Source organism: Gavia stellata, chromosome 31 (assembly GCF_030936135.1).
Source record: "Gavia stellata isolate bGavSte3 chromosome 31, bGavSte3.hap2, whole genome shotgun sequence".
Classification (NCBI taxonomy): domain Eukaryota; kingdom Metazoa; phylum Chordata; class Aves; order Gaviiformes; family Gaviidae; genus Gavia; species Gavia stellata.
The window spans coordinates 5595725-5618382 of record NC_082624.1 but is presented as its reverse complement, the minus strand read 5'-3'; the positions used below and the strand labels follow the sequence as shown (position 1 = coordinate 5618382).

The 22658-nt window shown below is 49.3% G+C and overlaps 2 protein-coding genes across 3 annotated transcripts; both read right to left on the bottom strand.

The window, feature by feature from the left end:
* Positions 1-203: 203 nt before the first annotated feature.
* Positions 204-5226, bottom strand: PLPBP (pyridoxal phosphate binding protein). 2 transcript variants are annotated; one of them, XM_059831489.1, is made up of 8 exons: positions 5131-5226; positions 4541-4648; positions 4271-4306; positions 3604-3679; positions 3292-3426; positions 2948-3120; positions 2208-2306; positions 204-1888 (listed from the first exon to the last, which is right to left on the bottom strand). In XM_059831489.1, the coding sequence occupies exons 1-8, from the start codon at positions 5224-5226 to the stop codon at positions 1751-1753; spliced, it is 861 nt and encodes a 286-aa protein (XP_059687472.1). In that variant the 3' UTR covers positions 204-1750. The 2 variants fall into 2 exon arrangements, with proteins under 2 accessions (XP_059687472.1, XP_059687473.1); XM_059831490.1 differs by having other exon boundaries at positions 2948-3090.
* Positions 5227-6913: 1687 nt separating this feature from the next.
* On the bottom strand, positions 6914-19765 carry ERLIN2 (ER lipid raft associated 2). The gene is made up of 11 exons (XM_059831376.1): positions 19659-19765; positions 19472-19553; positions 19017-19063; positions 18466-18527; positions 17459-17584; positions 15430-15503; positions 14968-15026; positions 13606-13697; positions 13193-13282; positions 10945-11024; positions 6914-9830 (listed from the first exon to the last, which is right to left on the bottom strand). Exons 1-11 carry the CDS (start codon positions 19763-19765, stop codon positions 9621-9623), a joined length of 1029 nt encoding a protein of 342 aa, XP_059687359.1. The 3' UTR covers positions 6914-9620.
* Between the last annotated feature and the right edge of the window lie 2893 nt (positions 19766-22658).

The window sequence follows — 22658 nt, the reverse complement described above, 5'->3', positions numbered from 1 at the left end:
TCGCCCAACTCAGCAGCTATTTTTTTTCCCTTCTGAGCAAAGAAAGCTTCGCTTTCTTTGCCAGCTCTGTTCCAGCTGTCTTTCAACCCACCCCCTCCTCCTTCCATCCCGAGACAAGCAAGTCTCGCTCAACAGCAGCTCCAGGTTAGGGAAATAGCTTCAACGACAACTCAGGGCATTTATTCACAACGCTGAAACATAAAAATAACATCTTTAATAGCTTTATAGTTGGCACAGATGGTATTAAAATTCATCACTTTTTATTAATAGACTACGAAACAACACATGGTGCAGTGCCGAGGAGGGCAGCACAGACTGCATGTTGCTTCTAAACCACGTAGCTATGACAGGTTGGTGTTAGTTGACTCTTTTCATTTACATTCAGCATTTACAGTCAGAGAGTAAAACCAACAGCTAGACTTAAGCACACGCACACAGAGGAAAGCCTGGGAAGGAAGTTTCTGCTGGCAACCGATGTCTCCTCCTCTTAGCAGCACACAAAAGCCCAAAAATGTAGTTGTAACACAGGTTACAAGAGAGACTCGCCATAGCTACCGTTGGCCAAACAGCACGTGACAATGCAGGAGCTTCTGCTCACATCTGAACGGAACAGCCACTGCTGTGAAAGAGTCATTTCCCTCTTCCGGAAGCGAAGGCTAGACCAGCGCTTAAGGTATTAAGACATCACCTAGAAGCTCTGTCAGAGGCGACTGGATTTATTTTCAGGAACCTAGAACACAGTGGAATAATAATACCTTACTTTCTGAAGTACTTTTCCCGAAGGGCCTCTAGCAAACCTCACTGCTGCCCTGTGAGACAAGCAAGCATTATTATCCTCATACGGATGTAGACGGGATGGTGGAGGCACCAAATGCTCCAGTGACTTGCCTTGGAAAGCAACAGCAAGCTGATGGTAGACCAGGGACCTTGCAGAAAAGCCCCATTCTGAGCAAAAAGAACTTACAGCGTCAAGAACTACTACGCAGGATGAAAGTAACGCCCAACAACACTTCACAAGAGGGGAAGGTTGAAAGCATCCCAGAAGGTCTGAGCAGACACGGAACCAATGGAAAGAGTTAGCAGTGTCAGCCTGAAAAGGACAAATATAAACTTCAGCCAAAAAAGACACTCCCACACTTGCGATCTGCATCCAAAACGTTGTGCTGTGAACTCATGCTGGCAACAGTGCTCCTTATCCATCCTCGTGTGCTTGCTATTCATCTCCTGTTTAAATGGATATAGTCTCTCCAGTGTCACAGCACGGCTCTATCACAGTTTCTACGTAAGCATCCCTCAGTAGTGACCACGTGCAAAACTTGTATTTGGGGAAACATTTATGGGTCTCTGGCAAGATTATAACTTGTTTAATGAAGAATTTAGTCCTCAGCGAAAACATAATCACCGACACTGCTGTAGATACATCTTGCTCATTAGCAACTCCATCCTGACAAATATTTAGTTTGTTCAACCTAGTTATCCAAAAGTCACTGTTCTTAATGACCCGAAGGAGCCAAGATACCACAGTCACTTTCAAACATTAATTTTCTTATCATTTGTTGGTTATAAAAATTTCCAGTTTCTATGGGTATTCTACAATCACAATAAATTGTGAGGCGTTTCTGGCCTCTGTTCTGTTACGAGGAATTCCCTCTCACCATCATGATAAGGGTGCCGACACGGAGGGAGGTAAGAATGCATAGTGAGGTCTCCCATCATCTTTCCTCTGTCGAGGCTGCTTTTTTTTTTCCATCTAATGACCCTGCACTGTCAAGGTCTCCGCTTTGCCTTTAGTTTCAGCAGGGGCCTTGCCACCGACTGCTTTGTTGGAATAATCTCGCTCTCCAAAAATAGTGCTTCCAATCCTGACGTTTGTGGATCCAACCTCTATCTACAAAGAGACAGAAAGGAGGAGTTCAGGGCAGGGCTGCCACCCGCACCTGCCAACACGGTCCGTATCCGACCTCGACGCTCGCCATGTCACAGAAGGACGGTTCCCTGCGTACTCGCCACCCTCAGCTACAGCTAGGGTCTGTTCTGAAGCCCAGAACTCTATCCCAGGACCAGAAGACCTCTTTGTCATGGAACAGCACCGTCAGTATCTCCATCCAAGGGGAGGCCTAAGAGGGCTGGACTTTGGAGTGCCTGCTGCTGGTGCTGGTATGTTTGTTTCCCCAAAAGAAGGGGTGGCAGAAGGAAATCAGACTTACCGCGTGCTGGAAGTCTGTGGACATGCCCATGCTCAGCTCCACCTTCTCAACGGGGAGATTCAGCTTTTCACACACTTCCTGCCGCAAAGATAGCAGCATCTAGAAGGGAGGAGGAAAGAAGAGAGGATCACACGCTTGACAGCCACGCCAACTCAGTTTCAAGGTTTCACAGATCACGATTTCTGCCTTTTTTTGAAGTGTCCTTCACACAGAACATGCAATTCCCACACTTCCCACTGAAGCTTGCTCCGCAGCCTGGAGATTTCCCGTTACACGCTACGTTACTGACAACACACGTACTTACAAGTCTACACATCTTCTGAAGACATCCAATTACCACACAAGCATGACAGACGAGGAACGCACACCCAGTTCCTCGGCCTGATGCAGCCCTGTGCACACAGTGTGCAAAGGAAGGCTGACTGAAACCTCATCTGAAAGGAGGACCAGAGGATCCAGGACAGTAATCGCTATACAAGGTGCCCTGCCGATATCCTGGCTACAGCTTCAGAGAAGGGATGGGACCAAATACATACGGGTGCCTGGCCGCTGCAGAAATGAGCCTAACGCCTGCATTAATACTGATACGTCAGAGGTCTGTACTACTCTGAGCAAGGTGTTTCTATTGACAATCTACAGTCAGACTTACAGCTTGACTGCGTACTGGTTTGACTGGGACAGACAACAGACTGTAACGGGAGGCCAGCCAACAGCAGACACTTTCTTCTAGAAAATCTTACCTGGAAGTCAGGATTTGGTCCCTTACTAAGGTCATGCCCGATGCTGCCGATCGTCATCAGCCCCACAAATTCCAGGCTTGGACACTTGTTGATGACATGCTCCACAGCAGCCGTGGTGTCTCCAGGAGGAAGGCCATGCTTACCTGGCAAGAAGCAGGCAGATTTGTGCCAAGCTCTGCCAGAGACCTCCCCTCCCCGCAGCCAGGCAGAAGCCAACAGATGAGCAAGTTTCATCTTAGCTTAGAGAAACGCTTTAAGAGCGCAAACCAACAACCCATCCCATTCAGGTTGCTTCTATCAAATCAGCAGGACAAACCTGCATGTCATCAGAAAAAGCCACTTACTGTCTTCTCCACTCGTGTTAACTTGCACCATAACCTTCAGCTTCTGAGACGACCCTTTTTTCTGCCATGAGCTGTTGACTCTGTCTGCCAGTTTCACAGAATCCACCGTTTCCAACATGAACAGGTTAGGGACAGCTGGGGAGAAAACACAGGCTGAGGGCAATTCTGCTGGCGCAGAAATTTTTGTACCTACAACTCAGCTCACTCACAGAGACAGGCATTGGTGAGTTAACGTACATGAGGTTGTTATTATTTGAACACTGAAGACTATCGCCCACAGGGTCACCGCACATAAAATTAAATAGGGTTTACCGATCAACTTGTTGACGTTATTTTTCTGCAGATGGCCAATAAAATGCCACTTAATCTCCGGACAAGACGACAGAATCTGAAAGCAGAGAGGAACAGTTAGGTTTGAGTGACAATTCCCTCTTCCCCACACAGTACTTAAGTCTTAGTTTGCCCACAAACAAAATACCAGACACATAATCTTCTTCTTTTGTTTACCCTGGAGGACACAGCTCGGGCAGTGCTTGTGGTGTGTACTGAGATTGCTCCACAGTCTGGAGAGGAACAGGGCTGTGGCTCCAGAGCATTACAAGGTGAATGGGGAGGCAAAGCTCTTTTGTAACTGAACAATCATAAAATGATGTGTTTTCCCCAAAGTGAGTGTTACCATTTTTTTTAAAGGAGGACTGCGCATCTTTTACAGCAGAAAGCACAAAAGGTAAAGCACTGTTCAGACAAATACTTTATGACTAATGCACATGTATTCACAGAATCCTCTGGAGCCAGCAAGGCAAGGAGGGGGAAAGGGCTAGAGCCAAAGAGCTAAGAATAACCCCACCATTCATCTGAAAAGACAAGGATCAAACAGACTCCATCGCCAATTCCCTAACAAAAGCCAAGACTTTTGCTGAACAGCTCTCAAGCCACAGCTATATAAGGAGAGAGAATACATAAGGAACTGTGTACTTACTCTGGAGTCTGATGCCTTTTCTAGCAACTCTTGAACCTAGGAGAATTCAAGACAATCGTTAAAACCACGCCAGACGTGCCTGCATTGTTAGAACGGTCTCTCTGGAACGGGTGTTCCTGGGACCAATGTGCGCCTCATAAATACAAGGCCAGGAGCCTGATGCCCTAACCAAGCCCAGCTCCCCACGGGCAGGGCCACGCACCCTGGGCTGCCCCGCGCCTGCCTTTGGTGTGGGGCCCACTCGCAGGCCGTGGGGCCCAGCCAACTCACATAGTTCTCCCCGAAGCTTCGCTGCCCGTGGCTGTAGGCGTCGATCACCATCTCTGCGGGCTTTGTCTTGCTGACGGCCACCAGCCGCGGCTGCACGGCCGGCAGCCCCTGCAAAAGCACCCGAGGGTGAGGGGGACGCCCGGGGGAGGCTCCAACCTGCCCCACGCTCTCCCCAGTGTCCTGCAGCGCCTGGCCTGGCCCCCCAGCCCCAGTTCAGGTCACCCCACAGCCCGGGGCTGCCATGGGAGGGGGTCAGGGTGGCCTCCACGGTGATGGGTGACCCGCCCCTCTGTAGGGTGGTGGGCCTGGCTCTAGTGGGGGGAGCCCTGTCTTTAAGGACGGTGACGGGGTCCTGCCTCCTTTGCGGGGGGGAACAGACAGCCGCCTCCATGGTGGGCCCCTCTCTGTGGTGATGGGGTGCCGTCTCCACGGTGACGGAGGACGTGCCCTCACGATGCGGGGCCCGTCTCTATGGTGACGGAGGACCTGCCGCCATGGCGAGCGGGCCTACACCGGCGGGGTAAGGGCTCCCCCCCCGCCCCGACCCCGGCCCCCTCCGCGCCCCGGCGGGCGGCCCCGCCGCCCCTCACCTGCGGCCTCCGCGCTGCCGCCTGCTGCACCTGCTCGGTGACGGCCCGCAGCGCCGGGCCCAGCCCGTCCCCGGCGGCCATGCCCGCTCTCCACATCCCCGGCCGGCCCCGCCACCTTCCGCCACACACACACGCGCACACATGCGCGCAGCTCCTCCCCCCGCCCCGCGGCCAATGGGATCGCTCCGCCACGCACCGCCGACCAATGGCAGCGGCGGGGCGGGGCCCACGGCGGCAGCGCCATGTTGGGAAGGTCGACGGGCGCCATGGCGGTCAGCGCGGAGGGCAGCGCGAAGGCCCGGCCGCGGGGCTCGGGGCCAGGCCGGGGCGGCCCCCGCTCCCCGAGCCGCTTGGGGCCGGCCGCCAGCCTCCCCGGGCTCCCGAGGGGACAGGCTGGGCCGCAGGGCCTGGCTGGGGCTGCCTGCAGCGCACACACTGCTGCTGCTCCCTCCCCTCGCACCTTTCATGGATTTTGGCCCAAACCGGTGACAAATCCACGAACCCACCCGTGCCGCGGGTGACGGGACCGACTCGCGGCCCCACTCCCACCCGGCGCCGCCCAAACCCAGCTACCCGCCTGTGCGGCGGCTGCGGTGGGGGTGCAGGCCCGATGCTGCCCCGAGGAGGGGTGAGGAGAGCTGGGGGGTCCCGGCTGCAAGGAACGGGAGCAGTGTCAGCACCGCGTAACCCGGCCCCGGCCCCCCCCGGGCCCCCAGCCTCCCCTCGGCAGCTTTCGAGAGGTCTGGGCAAGAGCCTTCGCTCAGCTCCGAGGAAGGCATCTGCAGAAACCCTTGGCCCTCACGATGGGAATGAAAATCTGGCAGCCAGCAGCCTTGTTTGTTCAGTGGGCAAGTACTGCCCATCGTGACGATACTGCAGAACTAATTTTGACCCGCATTCCTTGCCTACTCCAAGGAAAAAACACTCCCAAAACAAGAAAACCCCCAGCTCCCCCCCAAAAAATCATGTTCTTCCCACCTTCATGAAGAGCAGTCCCCCTACATTGGAAGTTTCAATTATTACAGGAAAAAGTTCATAAAACCAGGGCAGGCGACACCACTTGTCTGCAGGCGCTGTTTGAGCTGTGAAGGTCGGGCCGGGCGGTGGGGAGTGCCTGGAGCGCAGCCACAAAGCGCCGCAGCCACCCGTGGCAGCCACGCAGCCGGAGAAGCCACGGGGCACGGGAGGCCCCAGCGCCGCGGACAATGCCAGCCTTTATCACGGCAAGTCAGATGGAAAGAATGGGAGACTGCCAGCTGGAACCCATTAACTAAAATATTTGCCTTAATGTGCAGAACTTACTCTCCCTCCCCATATTCTGAGCAATGACAGTATTTACACAGCTGTTTAAAAAATACCCAGAAGGCTCCTGCCCTTTGTCTGGTAAAACACGACAATGATTTTCTGCAAACTTTACCAAATCCTAGATATTTGCCACTGAAGTATTGTTACCGTATTCTTCACCAATCTGGTTAGCAAAGCGGGGCCAAAAGACGCTTGCGGCATTCCTCGGCTGGCTGCTGAGCCGACAGGGACACCTCCACCCCTCTTCTGCCGGAGCTCCGCTTTCCTCTCTCCTGCTCACTGGAAAGGGAGAACTGGCACCATGCAGCGGCACAGGCGTGTGTCTGCCAGCACAGCACCGATCCGCAGCACCCCACAGCTCCACGCTCTCCCACGGAAGCAGCAGCAGCCTTGATGTTGCCCCGGCAAATCTTCCCCTGCAAATATATCTACACATTGTGTTAAAGGTCATCCAGGAAAAAAAATACACAGACTGATATTAAAATTGAAGGCCATTTTATTGTCATAGCAAATACCAAAATAAAAAGGCTTTTAATTCAATACATAAGATCAAAGACTGTACGGGTAAAGCATTACCATGCTCCCGTCAGCAATTCTCACCTATCAGCAGTGCCACAAACCTGTATTTTCTTTGTTATACAGAGTGGTTTTAAAATTCAGATCTTCATTTCAAGACTTCAGATTATGGAAATTAGGACAAATCATCAGTTAAAGAAACAGATGGAATGAAGATTTACATGTAGTGACAGATCTACTCTGGAAAATTAAGGAAATTATACATACAATGAAGAAACCTGAACGAAAACACAACAATGGATTTTGGCTTGTGAAGACTGGTATGATTTCAACTTTGTTTTTCCTTTTTTACTCTTATTACAATTTAACTAAATTACAAGAATACTTTAGCAGTAATGTTTTCAATTTAAAAAAATCATTAAGAGCTATTTATTCCAAACTATTGTCTCACCGTGAAGTCATACAAAAACATACTTTATAATACCACTTTGGCTTGTTTGGGTCTTTTCGTTAGTGAAAAATACTCATGTAAAAAGTAGGTTTTAGTGGAAATGTCTAACACGAATGTAGAACAATCCCAAATGGGATCACCCTCAAAGGTTTAAGTACTATTACCTCATTCCTAAGTTTCTGCTATTCCCTGTTCACAATCTTCCTGTAGAGACCTATTTATAAAAGTCAGTCATATTACAGCCTACCTATTGATGCAATTTTTTGACTGCTGTGTTGTCTAATGTAGTACACAGGTCTGGAGATGGAACTTCCCTTTGCCTCTATTCTCCAATACAAAGAAGGCGCATAGGAGATGGGACTTTCTCCAGCAGAAACTGATGCTTATCTTTTATTTTGCATTTTAAAGTATCAATAGTCACTCTCCTAACAGGGAAAAGAAAACGGAAGTAAAAATACTGGAACCAGCAGCTGAAATTCATCAGATTTCTGTCTTAGTGTGACCGCCTTATTAAAAAGACTAATGCATATTTAAAACACTGAAGAGTGAAACCAAGTGTAGTAGGTAGCAAGCGCTTGGGGCACAAGATTGTAAATGCAATAGGCTGGTCTCTGACAACTAAGCTAGCGCTTACACTTGCATCATCTCATATTAGTATGTTGGCCGCAAATTATAACAGCAATTAATAAACAGGCTCTCCTGCCAAGTGGCAGATGGATTAGGGAGAGAAAAAAAAAGTTCTCTCTAGGCCTGAACTTTTGTCTTTAACACCCCCTCAAGTTTTGCACGTGTGTGAAACAAAACCTTATTACCCCTTTGCATCTGGTATGTGAAGAATTAATCAGTTTTCTGAAGTGAAAGGTACATTATATAGCATTGTTCTCAGCTAAAAAGGAAAATTTATCTTTGGACAGTTCGGAGACAAGAGGTTCTTTTCTTTGCCTTGTGACTTAGTATGATGATTTGTGTCCTTTGCTACTAGTAAATCTTCCTTTCACAAGGTCTATTCAGAAAAAAACCCAAAACCAACAGTAACTTGGTTCCATTCATTTCAGTTTACCTGAATGTCCTCTTTCTAATAAGACACTGTAAACACTGAAATCCAGTTGGTCTTGCAGAGGCAGATAACATACTGTAATGACCGTGGGACTAGTCATTCAAGCCGTTACTCGCCAGCAAGGCTTTTTGCAAAGTCAGGGTCCCTGAGACAAAAATTCTTTTCTCCCTAGTTTTTCTAACTATGACAACTGTGACAAGTACCATGCTTGCAGTCTGGTTTCACTGAAGAATCAAGTCCAATTATCCACTGGCAGGACACTGCCTCCATCAGCACACCTACACCCCTCACCTAGCAGCTAAACTGCTGGCAAAAGCCTCAAAACACAGACTCCCCTTTGCCCTCCCCAAATATGACAAATGGAAAACAAACCAGTGTTAAGATGCAGAAAACGAACAGTTTGGGCCACTACCCGCGTGACGCATGGTCTAAGGCTTAGATCCCCCCACGGTAACTAGGTAAGCTGCAGGATTTCAGCTGAACTTCTGTAACTCACTGTGCACGTGGTCTCAGCTGCCCTAGCAAGGCAAAACACATCGGCTCAGACCTCAGTAAAAGGTGTTTTTGTGCATTTGCTACAGCCTGCGCTCAGGATGGGCCTGGAGCATCCACACAGGCTGTTAGATCGTCCCAGCGCCCCACACAACAGGCAGTAAACTGCCATTTGGACAAGGTCCGGGCCTTCAAGCAGACACACGTAGTGTACAAAAGTCTAGCACCTTTTTTAAAAGGGGTTTGAAATAACGTACTCAAAATTTCCAACAAGAAAAAAACCAAAACAAGTTGTAGCAGCAATTCTCCTCCCTCCAAAACCTCAAAATTTCTTTGCTTCCAACTGCTACAAATCACCCCAATCCAAAATTAAGTACCCATCTAAGCTGGCTGCAGAACAGATAGTCTAGCTAGCCTCTCCAGCATAGTTTGGTCTATATGTCCAACAGCAGGGAGAGGTGCGTCTACAGGACACACCCGGAGCTGGTTGCTTAGAAGTTACCAGAAAAAACACCCCATAAATACTGAAGTCTTTGTGTCTAATTGTCACAGAAAAGATTGAAAGGATTAAGTCTGATTAATCTCTTTCAGTACAGGAAAGGGAGAAAATGAAAAGGAACTTCCCAGTTCATGTTTCTTTTGATAAAAAACGAATAGAAATCTTTCTTTTTAGTTGACGTTATGAAGTAGCTTTGCGTCCTCACTGGTTCCTGCCCCATCCTCTTCTTGGATTCCTTCTGCCAGTCCCTCTGCAAATTTGGTCTGGCTTCCCGTGTAGTCCATGAACATGTTGGGAATATCTTTGCCAAAATATATCTTGCTGTTTGCTGCTATAGCCTTGTATTTCATCAGCTGCAAGTACTCAGGAGTTAACTTAAGCTGCACAAAAAGAAAACAGATCACCAACAGCTTGGATTCAGTCAAAAGCAAATTTCTGTCATGAGCATACGAGGCATCCACTTTTCCACAACACTAGCAGGCATGCTCATCCTCTCTTCAGCTGAAAAGACGGACTGCCCAGAAGAAGGCTGTCTTTCAGTACGTCTAAGTGAAGCTCTAAATCCCAGTGACTAAACGGCAAAATGACAAAGTGATGGAAGTGGCTGGGGAAATGTTCAGTCCAAATGTACCAGAGATGGAGATGCTCGAAAGCACATAACTCACTGAAAGCCCTTGCAATGCAAGCTACTGGAAAGAAAATACACCTGGCTTTTTTCCAGAGAGTAGACTGACGAGTCCGTTTCAGAGAGCAGAGCTCATTCGTTCAGGATAATGACATTATAACAGAGAGGATAGAATAACTGGGACGGAACTTGTGCACAAACATCCCAGACCTCTGTCCATTCCCACTGACCCTTACAAAACAGAAGGTCTTCCTGCTGGGATGTCCTGGGAACTTGCTGTAGGCGATAACAAGCCTGGCAGTTCTATCCATCTAACTTCTCTGTTTCCAGGTTTGGGGTTTTTTGTTTGTTTTCTTTTGCAGGACCAAGGCTTTGCCAGGCTAGTTAGTTTGGTGTATAAGATCACCTGCACTTGTTCTTTACCTGAACATTTCTTTACTCTAAGCCTGCCTGTCACTCTAGAGATCTCCCTGCTTTGATTGCTTGCCAGCTTGCAGACTGGAATGAATCGACATTTCTGATTACAACAGCGTGAAAGGGCAACACTGAAACTGATATTCTATCTACAGAGGGAGACATGGCCCCATTAGCATCCAGCACAGCTGTCTCCAGAGATGACCAGATATTTCATGTATCCTGACATAAATTCATCTGTCCAGAGAAGAAAATGAATTTAGAATAAGGATCTAATTGTTTCAGTCTCAATGAAAACTTTTCTGAGAGGAGATGGCTTTGTTTTGCTTTTTGACTTAAACAATGAGACACAACAAGCAAACAATAAACACGAACTGCTTCTTTTGCCGAGTATTTCTATACAGCCTAACATAAGGAGCCCTGCTCCAAGGCACAGCATAAGGAAATAAAAATACCTTGTTAGCCTCTGCTACTTTCATAGCAGTGTAGCATTCAGCATCAGCTCTTGCCTTCTCTCTTGCAAGAAATGCAGCATCTGGAAGAAAACACATGCTCTCATATTCAGATTTTTATTTCCAGCCATCTTAGCACCATTTGCAGCTGGAAACTTTTTAAAGTGGCCAGTACCACATCTAAACTGTATGGGATGCAACAAGGGGAAGGGAGAACAAAAAGGGAAACCCAGAAATGGGATCTCAATTTACATATGAAACCCTGCAGGATGATAGCATTCAATAAGTAAATTGCATCTGCAACTGAAGACCTCAAAGCATTTTATAAACATAAGGTTTTTATTACTACCCCTGTCACGCGGGCTGAGAACACTCTTTCTTCTCTAGCCAGCCACTAAGTCTCATGCTGAAAACGCAGCAACTGTTCCACTGCAGAAGTGGTATTTACCCACGACATTTGCACAGGACTCGGAGAACAGCACAGCAGACTGCTCTACAGATGAAGCCTGTGACTGTGAATGCAATTCCCCAGATGGGATTTTGCCTGGGTTACTGAGGTTAAGATTCTGGCACGTAGAGGCAGGCGATTTTAACCTTTACAGGCTCTGCCCCTTGAACAGATGTTGGAGAGCTGTTTCTCTGCAATATCAACAATTGCGTAAAGGGTCTGATCCCGCAGGATACTAAAATTCCCTGACTCCTAGCAAAGGCATTTAAGGAAAGAAACACTTCCCCTTTCTGTATTGCACTCCTTTTTTTTTTTCCTTCTGACTTTTTAGCTATCCAGTGATAATGATGTGATATCAGGCCACCATGTTAAGGCTAAGATGAGTGTCATCTGGCTGGTTCGATGTGATCTCTTGACATTCCTCCTATGACAGGGAGCCACATGATTGTAATACATGCTGGTCTGGATTTGAGAGTTGCACAGCTGGATAAACCATTTGTTTACCTATACTAGCAGGGAGTCCTGTGAGCTGTTACACTTAAAAATCATGTAAGCAATTGCATGGTTTGGCCCACGACTTCCTCTCTTTGGCTAAAAAGTGGTCCCAGTCAGAGACACTAAAAAGAACGAGGGAGACAGGAATCCTCTGCCAGCACGGAGTTGAACTGAAGGCCTGGCACCCGGTGACACACATTTATAAGAAATAAAAACCATTGTATTTCTGTGACGAACTTCTTAAGGAGAAGCTGCTGATCTGTAAAACTCTTAATTGGCTCCTCAGTGGCCTTCTGCAAAGCTTGACAGGGCCTATAATGAATGCCATTGAAAATAAGGCCTTGCCACTCTGAGCTGAAAATGCAGACCCCTTTTCATGTCCTGGAATTTCCTTGACAAAGCATTGCATCGGATGGGTTTTGCAAAACTAAAGGAGGATGAAAAAGCAAAAATGCAAACTAAACAGAGATATTACAGATTTATTGGTTAAAGCAAAATACTACATTTTCAAAAGAAGCAGCTCCCCCTCCCCTTCTCTCAACCTTTAGGAGTTGGAAGCTACATAACAGAACGCTGCTGTTGCAGAGTGTGTAACAGCCAAACTTTGTTTTCTAAATATTTCAAACTACAGAAAAAACTAAAGCTAAATGTGCATACCTCTTCTTCCCTCCAAGTAAGAGACAGGTTCTAGAAGAATTTTAAGCAAGAAAAGGATATAAAGCTTCCACAACCCTACCCTGTTGCAGATAATCAAGACACGTGGCTGCCCCCACAAGATTGCACAGTAGTTTTTTAGAATGCTTCCACTTCTCTGTGAGAGTCTGCAGCCATTATCCAAAACCTGGCACAACTTCTTTTAGGAAGACAGTAGCCTGCCATTCCCTTCCGCTGTACTTGTGACAACTATACTTCCTGCACTTATGTTATATGAAGAATCACCTAAGAATCTGGAGTCAAGCTTCACTAACTTTGTCATTGCCCAAGTATTCTGAATGCCTTCTACTATCCTGACTGATCTGCCCCTCTGAAAACTCAACTGCAAAATAGGCTGTGAAAATGTTGGGAGAATCTGAGTATTCAGACACATTTATTCAGAACTGCAATGCATTACATAAGGTACCACATACACGGGCTACAATGAAAGACTTCAGACCAGTAACTTCACCCCCCCGTGAATATCAGCTTGGATAGAAGAATGCAGTCAATAGATGTACTTCAAGAACTATTTAACTCCGTGGTGAACTACTTCAGGATCTTTAGATAAAATTCACCACGAATCATTTACTTATTGGAAAGCTCACCACTCACCTTCAATCTCTGAAATTCGCTTCTCTGTTTCCTTTTCCATCACTTTCTGTCCGTAAGTTATTTCGGCAACTTGTGCAATTTTTTCTGCCTCTGAAATGAAAAAGAACACATCCACATTGTTGTCACGCAGTCTTCCTAATGCCAGGAGCTACTTCACCCATGAAAGTCCTCACCACCCGCTTCTGGTGGAAATAAATCGTGGGAAGAATTTTCAGCCCTCAGAAGGCATCAGTCTACATTTGTGGGCAAAGCTGGAACCCACCTGAAAAACTCTTTTGAGTTTCTGTGGAAGAGTTTCAGATCAGCAGCAAACAGATGCAGCAGAGAGGTTCCCCAGAAGTGAACTAGATGCATCCCTCCCCGGTGTCTAAGACCCCACTATGGTTACTGCCTTCAAGCAAAGATATACAGACCGATGAGGGCTTTCTTCCTTTCTGTCTCCGCTTCCTTCTCCACCACCTTCTGCTTCTGTGCTGCAATCAGCAGCTTTGTCTTCTCGCTCTCCCTAGTGAGCCAGAAGCAGCCAGTTAAAAAACGTGAGCTTACTGAAGTGGTGTGGCCCACCACATCTCCAGTATGAGCTGTTGGCCCAGTCCTCCTTCGAGCATGTGTTTAGGGCAGGCAGCAATCAGGAAAGCGAGGGCATGTACCTGTACACACAGAGCTTTTTTTCTAAACCAAAGCCTCTTTTCCTCCCCTCCGTAGCAGGATGACTTTTCAGTCAAGTCAGTGTGAAACACTCCCTGCTACTCTCTGCAGGCTGCCAGAATGCCTCCTACAAGAGGCAGGTCACAGACCATACACATCTGTAAGTTTTTTGGGCTACCGTTAATGAGGAAATTATTTAAACAAGGTAAGAAATGAAAATCCTGTAAAAACCTTGCCCTCACAGACAGTTATTCTTTATACAGCTTTGAAATCACCCTTCATTCAATCAAATGCCTCTGTGCATTTTCCATGCTGAAGCCTTTTCTATCTTACTGTTTTGTACATACACTAATAAGTTTTAAAAGGGTGTATGTAAATAAAATACTCTGCTCCTGCTCCAAATCAGGGAAGAGAGATTGGAGTCAAAAACAAGTCTCTTTCAACACATATCCTGCTGTATTTATGGCAACAGATAACAGGCTGATTTGGGCTTCTGCCTATCATGACTGTACTGCACATGACTTACCACGATACCAAAAGGTCATATGAAATGCCAGGGAAGCAAAACGGCCGAGAGGGATCTTATTCTGGCCTACACAGACTCTGCTGGCAGAGCGCTCAGAGAACATAAGCATTTCTGAATGATCAAGTGCAAGAGAAGGCAGCTGGCTCAGAGCATTGAAAAGGGATAAGTATGTCAAGTGCTATTAAAGAAAGTTATTTCAAAGCTTTGCAAGCCTTCAGCCTGTTGAATCAACAGTTTCTCCATCCTAGTCAAACAACAGGATTAGTGATGGAATCTATCCACCTGCCACTCACTCGCACGCTCTGGGAGGCCTCTTTAAAATAGGGTCAGTGTCAAGAGGAAGGAGCCCCTGGGCAAATAATTTCTGTGCTCAAGTGTTCAAAATGGAGAAATACCTTCTAACTCAGTGACCTGCCAGCCGCTTACAGTGACAGACACGTGCTCATCTGGTGCAGCCTCACCAGACCCTCTCTGAATGGCAGCACAAGGCTGAGAGCAGGCCTGGCAGAGGGCACTCCGATCACTGCATGCTGTGAAAACACATTAATCTGGATGACCGATTCTTTTTGGTAACACAAAGGTGCAAGTCTCAGGCACTTACATGAGCTCATAATTCCTCCGGATTGTTTCAGGGATGTTTGGCTTTGTAACTCGAACTGCCTGGAAAGAGAGACCGAAGAAAACATAGGCAAGCAGCCAACAACCAAAAGCCAAATGGCCCCTGAGGCTGCAGAGGGAGGGGGAGCTAACACAGAGCTTTCACATGCTGCAGAAACTGTGACCAGGTCCAAACTCCACAGAGCAAATGTAGGACTGAATCATCTCCTGCCATGACAGGAGATTATAACCTGGGTAAACCAGTACCCAGAATAACACCAAAGGAAACCAAACACATCAAAGCTAAGAGGGGATGGAAAGGATACTGTTCTCATTCCTTAAGTTAAACGAAGTCTGTATTATAAAGCAATTTTCTAAAAAAGTTTCACAGCTTCCTATTTGCTTTTAATCCTTATCCCTCCTTATGATCTGCACCTTGGACATCTCAAAGCGGAATCCTGATTACCTGTATAATTAATCCAGGGGCCATTGTAGTTAGGTCTTGCTGCAAGGCCAGTTTAAGGTTTTCATCAATCTGATCTGATTGGGGGGGGAAAAAAAAGGTAACTTAAAACCCGGCAAGGCAGTTTGCTGTCAACACATACAGAATTAGCTGGAATGGCTCAGATTTCTTATTCCTGGAAAGTAAGTACAAATTTGAAGTTTGATGTAGAAGTGCTGGGCTGAGAAAAACCATTCCTGACCCCAAGGCAGGTTCCCATCTCTCTCAGCATGTCAAGCAGCATTGACCAGTGCCAAACGCTTGGGACAGACTACAGGAACATGGCAGGCATAAAACGAAACTCTTTCCAGTTTCCCATAACCTGAAGTTTGGAATCTTTCCGAGCCAGAAGCAGCATCTTTATGATAAAGAATCTGTGCTCTAACCCGCTTCCCCATTGATATCTTCCCAACTAGATCCTGAAGTAACATAGTCCAGCTAAATCGTGACTGATTAGGAACTGCATCTGTGCCAGCAGGAGACAAAGAAAATAGAAAGGCAGAAGTGTGAAATGGCTGCATTAGTTATTTTAATAGGCTGCAAAAAAAATTATCAGTAACGTCTGTTTGGCTCAATGGATAACAGTTAACTCCAGCGTAGCTAGGAAATTTCAGAAGGAGACACAAACCAAAACCCTGCTTCAATGAAAAGCTCTAAGGATAGCAGTGTTTCCAGTTGGGGCCAGCTGAGAAGTGCAAAGGGAAAATAAAAATGTAACGGCCTTGAAAGTGATCACATCGCACTCCTTGATTATTTGCTTTGGTCCCAGTTTAGCTATCTGGAACCACACTCATAATGAAGTTCAGCCAGGAGTTTAGGAAACAGCTGTTATCGGTTTCCTGCACCTGCTCACAGATGTGGGGGCAGAGGATGACATAAGTCTGCTCGAAATGGGCTGTGCCCCATTTCAGAACTCCTGAGCCAGAAAACATTCAGCTCAAGCAAAGAGTTACATGGGAGTTTATACAAGTTCCTTCTGTGCAAATCAGTGGCTTTGAGTCCATTTCAAGCAGTTGTCATCAGCAGCTGCTGACATCTGGAGACTCCATCAGCAAAGAACCAGTACACCCCGCCGGCAGTCCCATAAAGGAACTGGAGGGGAACCGAGCCCCAGTTCTGCATCTTTCGCAGAGGCCTATCAGAAAGCAGAAAGCCAGGCTTCTTAGGAAGCCCAGTTTGAACAGAGAATGGGAGTCTGCAAACACCCTGTGCTCTTTCAGGTACAAATTCTGTCTATCTGGGGTCCAAAACTGTTCACAGCAACACTTCACCCGCAGTCAGCACTGCTGCAGCGCTGAAACACTGGAAGGGATTTCTTGTCAATCCAACGCCATAAACAAAACACTCAGCACTGGCAGCCACTGGTCTGTTTCTACCAAGAAACCACAACTTTTCTTCAGACATGTCTCCTGCAATGTGTTGTCCCAGCATCTGTGCTGCCTGATTTCCCAGTGGCCTGAAGTCAGGGAGGAAAGGTCAGCAGGCCCTTGCCAAGCAGTCCTGTTTTCCAGCACTCACTCGCAATGCCTGGGCAGCGCAGCCATGTGCGTGACACAAAGCTAATCAAACCCACAGGCCAGAGAGTGCTTGCTCATATTTTTTGTAACAGCAAAGAGCAGAAGACTGGCTTTTCCATCTGGACTAGCAAACCCTGCGACTGATTCAACAATTCACATTTGCTAAAAGACACAAATAACGCTGCAGAATTACTGCTCCCTTCCCTAAAGCCCTCCGCTACTACTGGCAGGTTCGGGTTTGGATTTTTTTTGGTGTTACAACATATTGAAGCACTCAGCACCAAAAGATAACAAGGAGTAAACGATGGTAGCTGGTTAACAATCCTGATTCCAAACAGAGCAGACACTGGATTAACAGGTAAAAAACCCCCATCAGTTGGGGGAAGCGATTTCTGCACCAACCATGCAAATAACCATCAGAAACATCACTCAAAGAGCCATCAATCCAACAGCAAAAGGTCAGAGGCGCAGCTCACCAAACAGCTCAATGTAGACCTCCTGCAGCGTGTGGACACTGCAGAACTGGTTCAGCTCATGGTGAATCTTGTTGAAGATGAGAGCTTTGTCATAGTCAGCAGTGTAGTTCTTCACTATGTCATATACTACAAAGGAAGAAGAGAAACCGGTGTCAACAGCTGGGATGGAGGGATGTCTGGGGCTGGGCTGAGCATTCTCAGTGAAAACCTTATGGCTCAGTCACAGCAGCAAGACTCGCAGTGCCAATCTGAAACGAGGAATCCACCCACAAGAGAAGCCTGCACCACAAGTATTTTGTTCACGTGAGTTGTATTTATTGCTAATATTTTGTAACACCCTAACCAATGTTCTGTCACATGCTTTGTAAACAGAAGGACTTCTGTCTAGTAACAGTCCCCTCTACACTACCTGCCAATATGCATGGGTTGTCTAAGCCACAGAATACAGAGGCTGTGTGGTCTACACACAACGACACCCTGCAGTTGGCATAAAACAGAGGTCTCAAAGCAGGCCGACGATTAGCCAGGCTGTTATACCGCACTCGTAACCAACAGGACATTAAAAACCAAAGAATTCGGAAAAAAGGCTGCACAGGTCATTCTCCTTGGGCTTCAGAGGTAGCCTTCTGCTCACAGACACCCTGCCTCCCGTACCTCTTGCACACCTCAAATCAGAAGTTCTTCACTGAAGCATAAAGCCCAGTGGGGCTGTAATAATACAAGTAATAAAACTGATGGATGGTATTCAGGTTTTAGTGAAGCAACTAGCAGCATAGAACAGGTATATGCAAGAAATAACAAACACACAAAACATCTGGGAGAGCTGGTTTAAAGTTTCTGCCCAGGAAGTAAGGGGCTTTACAAGGTACACAGGAGAATATCCATGGCACGCCCCAGCTCCGAATCAAAGCACAGCCACGCACAACCTCTTCACCTCATCTCACACTAGCCAGAGCACAAACAACTCTGGATTGCAGAATTTGCTGGGTCACAGGGGAAGAACTCACCTGCACTCTGGATGAGGAAATTCACCACCTCAATTCTGTCAAAATAAATCATCACTCCTCCACTGCAAAAGGAAGAAAAACGGAAAAAAAAAAAGAAGTTTGCTGGAGGCCAAGTGCTCTGCCTGTGCAGCGGGGCAGCTGTGAGCGGAGGACACTCCCCTCTAGCGGGCTGAGCACGGCATCCACACCCGGCCGGGCAGCACCGCTGCGGCACTCCGGGAAACCCCAACACCCCGCTCCTTGCGCCAGGCTCCTGTTACACCTGTCTCCAGAAATTAGATCACAAAACGCGGGCCCAGGCTTGGAAAACTCAGTGCAAACCCTGAGGACGGCCGCACATAAACCACCCCAGCAGGGCTCATCAGCTTGGGCAATGCATTACAGAGCCTTCCACCGATTTCAGCTGAAGTGGCAGTGAGAAATCCCGTCCATGAAAACAAAGCTACATATTTTAAAGCATGCTGAAGCAAGCAGTGGGGAAAAAAAGCAAAGGATCGAAAGGTTTCTAGCAAAAATGAAGGACTGCGGGGGGCAACAGCTGAACGTCTCACCTGGTACCGCAAGGAACATTTTTCACCTCATCTGTCTGCAGCGTGGTCTGAAGAGAGATTTAGGAAAAGAGGCTTAAGAGAGAAGATTTTCCCTGCACAAATCCTACTTGCTTATAAGCACATAAAATAGCCGCAGGTTTCTGCCCACATCTCCCCTTGCACCCCTCGGGGAAACCACTAAAAGCAAGAGCCGAACCTGCCTCGCTCGGTCCCTCGTGCAAAGCTCAGTGGGACCGTCCCGAGAGCCGCTTCTCCCCCAGTACCGGGCACAACCACGGGCCGCCACGACCCCCCCCCCCCCGCCAGCCCGACACAGCCCCGACATTTACCACAGAGCCTCTCAACCCGCCACCCCGCGCCTCCGCAGAGCCGGGGGCGGCAGAAGACCCGCGGAGCCCGACCCACCCCCGCGGCAGGGCCCCGTTCCCGGCGGGCGGGCAGCGGCCCAGCAGCACCTGCACTGACTTGTAGGACGTGATGAAGGGCAGCATGAGGTGGAAGCCGGGCCCGCTGGTGGAGGTCAGCAACGCCCCGCCGCTGCGGAAGGAAGGAAGGAAGGAAGGAAAGAGAGGGCCGTGAGAGGCGGCCTGCTCAGGGCCCGGCCCGGCCGGGCGGGGGGGGAGGCCGCGGAGCCCGCCTCACCGGTAGTAGACGCCGATGTGCCCCTCCTCGATCTTGTGGATGGCCGAGAGGAAGGCGGCAGCGAGGAAGCTGAGGGAGAGCGCCGCGATGGCGCCCAGCTGGGCCATGCCCGGCGCTCGGCGGCGGCGGCAGCAGCGGCTCTCCCGGGCGGCGCGGCCCGCTCAGCCGCCCCGGCCCGGCGCCGCCCTGACGTCATCTCAGCGCGACCGCCCCTTCCGCCGCGGCGGCGCCCCGCCAGGGGGCGGTGGAGGCGCGGGAGACGCGGCTCCGCGGGTTCGAGACCCGCCCGCGCCGGCGCCCCTCGCCCCGCAGGGCCGGGGGGGGCCGCGCACCCCCGTATTCCCGGGTCCCCGCTCCAAGGAGGTGCGGAGAGCGGGAGGGCGGCGTGCCGGGGTGCTCCGCCCGGCCCCGCAGTGGCCTTGCGCCCAGGGAGGCACCCACAGGAGGTTCTCCCCTGCACTGACCTCCGGCTCGCGCGTGGGGCCATCCCAGGCCTCCCGCCGCCCGTGGGCCTGGACACGGCCCCGCTGCCCCCAGCCCCCCGCTCCCCGCCACCGCGGACCCCCGTTCCCCGTTTGGGCCTTGTTTGGGCAGACAGAGGGGCAATAACGGGAAAGGTGACGGGCCAGGCGAAAGCACATTAAATCTTCCACCTCCGTAATTGTTGAAGGGGACTTAAAAAACATGGGAGAGATGTATAAAATGTCAATAAAGGCGAATAATTTGATCTTTACACTTGATAGATCTCCGAGGGTTATATATAACAAACCTGTCAGGAGGATTCAGCGCCGTTTAGAAATAAGGAATGAAATATCCGCGGTATTTGTCAATCCAAATTTTACAGCTCTTAAATAAGCGCAAAAGGGCACCAGAGATGAAATACACCCTGTATTAGGTTTTTTTAAACCGCTTGCCCAGATTTAAGGCCTTGATAAAATGTATTAAATCTTTAAAGGTTTTAATGAATCTAGTATGTGTTTCATAAATCAAGAACCTCTGCTCAGCCTCCTCTCAGTTTAATAAGGGTAAACTAGGAAATTGCTCTGAGCTGAAGCAAAATACGTTCATATAATATTGAAAAGTAATAGATTTTTAAATGTGGGGTGTTCTGGCTCGCAGGCGAGGTTTTGCTTCATAACATCGGCGCTATATCATTACCCTGAATGGGAAACCAGCTGCGGCCACGTGTTTAACAGCATCAAGATGTGAACTAGCACAAAGGTAAATATTATTTGTAATAATCCTGAAAGAAGAGAAAAAAAAAAAGCCAAAAAAATCATTACTTCTGGACCCGGGGCCAGGAACATTCGGTGGCGTCTGTGCTGCGGCTCTCTGGTTTTTAACAGCACGGGCTTTTTTATATGAACAAATGGTTTATTACACCCACTTCTCTCTGGCACTTGAAAACTTTTTTGTCCCTGCCCCGTTCCTCCCTGCCCTGCTGCAGTGGAGCCCGTATGAAAATATCTCGTGGGTTTTACTGCAAAGTGAATTGAGACACGTTGGAAGGTCTCTGAGCGCCCTCGTTAGCGCTGTGCTCCCAGCCCGCCCGCTGCCTCTCCCCGGCCCCGCGGGGGACGGACCCGGGGCTGGCCGGTGGGCAGCCCCCCGGGACGTGCCCGGGCTTGGTCACTGCTGGGGAGCGGGGAGGGTCCCCCCGCCCGGGGCACTGAACCCCCTGCGGCTGCTCCGCTGGGACCGGCGTAAAGCGCTGTGTAAAAGTCTGTCTAACCTCATTAGCTGTCACAAGTAACAATGCCGGGCTGGCAATAAAGGCAATTTCGAGCCTGTTGGCCATTAATCACCGCCTGACAGTTGTGAATAGGGGTGGAAAAACTCTGTCCCCACGGTTCCTGCTTCGGCGTTTAAGGTTACCTCCGTGCGCAGCTGGAGCGGTGGGGTGGAAAGCTCTTGCTCGCCAGTCCCGTCCCCGTCCCCATCCCCATCCCCATCCCATCGCCATCGCCATCGCCATCCTCATCCCATCCCCATCTCCATCCCATCGTCATCGCCATCCCATCGTCATCGCCATCGCCATCGCCATCCCACCCCCATCACCACCCCATCCTGATCTCTCCCCCATCCCCATCCCATCCCCATCTCCATCCCATCGCCATCGCCATCCCACCCCCATCGCCATCGCCATCCCACCCCCATCCCCACCCCATCCTGATCTCCACCCCATCCCCATCCCATCCCCATCTCCATCCCATCGCCATCGCCATCACCATCGCCATCCCACCCCCATCCCTACTCCATCCTGATCCCCATTCCGTCCCCATCCCATCCCCATCTCCACCCCATCCCCATCCCCATCCCATCCCCACCCCAATCCCATCCCCGTCCCCATCCCTGTCCTCATCCATTGGTGCACCCAGCACCCTCCGGCACGGCCCCACTCGCCTCCCCGGCCTCGGCCGCTCTGGCACTCCTGGGGGAAGCTGCTCTAAAAGGCAAACCCGTTCGCTAACCGTGATGCCTAATAACTATTTAATACAATGTTTGTAAATTGCCTCAAGGATGAATCGTTCTCCGTGAGCGCTCGGTGCTGCTGTAACTCACCGCGGCTCCACCGGGGCTTTTACCTGGGAGCCGCTCTGGGTGCGAGAGGCCCCTCACCCGGGTGCCGGCTTGCGTGGTGACCTGTTTATTGGCCTGGGGAGCCCCGAAGTCATCTGGTGGAACCCCAAAATTGCCAGTAACTATTGCAGCTCCCACCAGAGCACAGCAGCAGCGGGGGACTGAATTTGCACAGGGATGAATGTGCATAAGAAGTTGATTTTTTTTTGTTTGGCTGGGGAGAAGAGAGAAAGCCGTTCCCTAGCCGAAACCTAAAGGAGCAGCCGAGCTGGGCAAGGGAAATTGCCAGCAAGAGCTGGGGCTGCAGTGGGGCTGGGGGGCTGCGGGGTGCTCGGCTGGGCCCCTGGTCGCTCTGACAAGGCTTTGAAAGGGAAAGGAGGTGGGGAGAGGGACTGTGAGGGGGGAAATACTTAACAAATT

Coding starts and splice junctions, on each gene's coding strand:
- PLPBP (XM_059831489.1), bottom strand. CDS start 5,226: ATGTGGAGAGCGGGCATGGCCGCCGGGGACGGGCTGGGCCCGGCGCTG. Junction 4,649..5,130: donor CGGCAGCGCGGAGGCCGCAG/GTGAGGGGCGGC, acceptor GTGCTTTTGCAG/GGGCTGCCGGCCGTGCAGCC. Junction 4,307..4,540: donor GAAGCTTCGGGGAGAACTAT/GTGAGTTGGCTG, acceptor GAATTCTCCTAG/GTTCAAGAGTTGCTAGAAAA.
- ERLIN2 (XM_059831376.1), bottom strand. CDS start 19,765: ATGGCCCAGCTGGGCGCCATCGCGGCGCTCTCCCTCAGCTTCCTCGCT. Junction 19,064..19,471: donor CGTCCTACAAGTCAGTGCAG/GTGCTGCTGGGC, acceptor ATCTCTCTTCAG/ACCACGCTGCAGACAGATGA. Junction 15,504..17,458: donor GGTCTACATTGAGCTGTTTG/GTGAGCTGCGCC, acceptor CCCCCCAATCAG/ATCAGATTGATGAAAACCTT.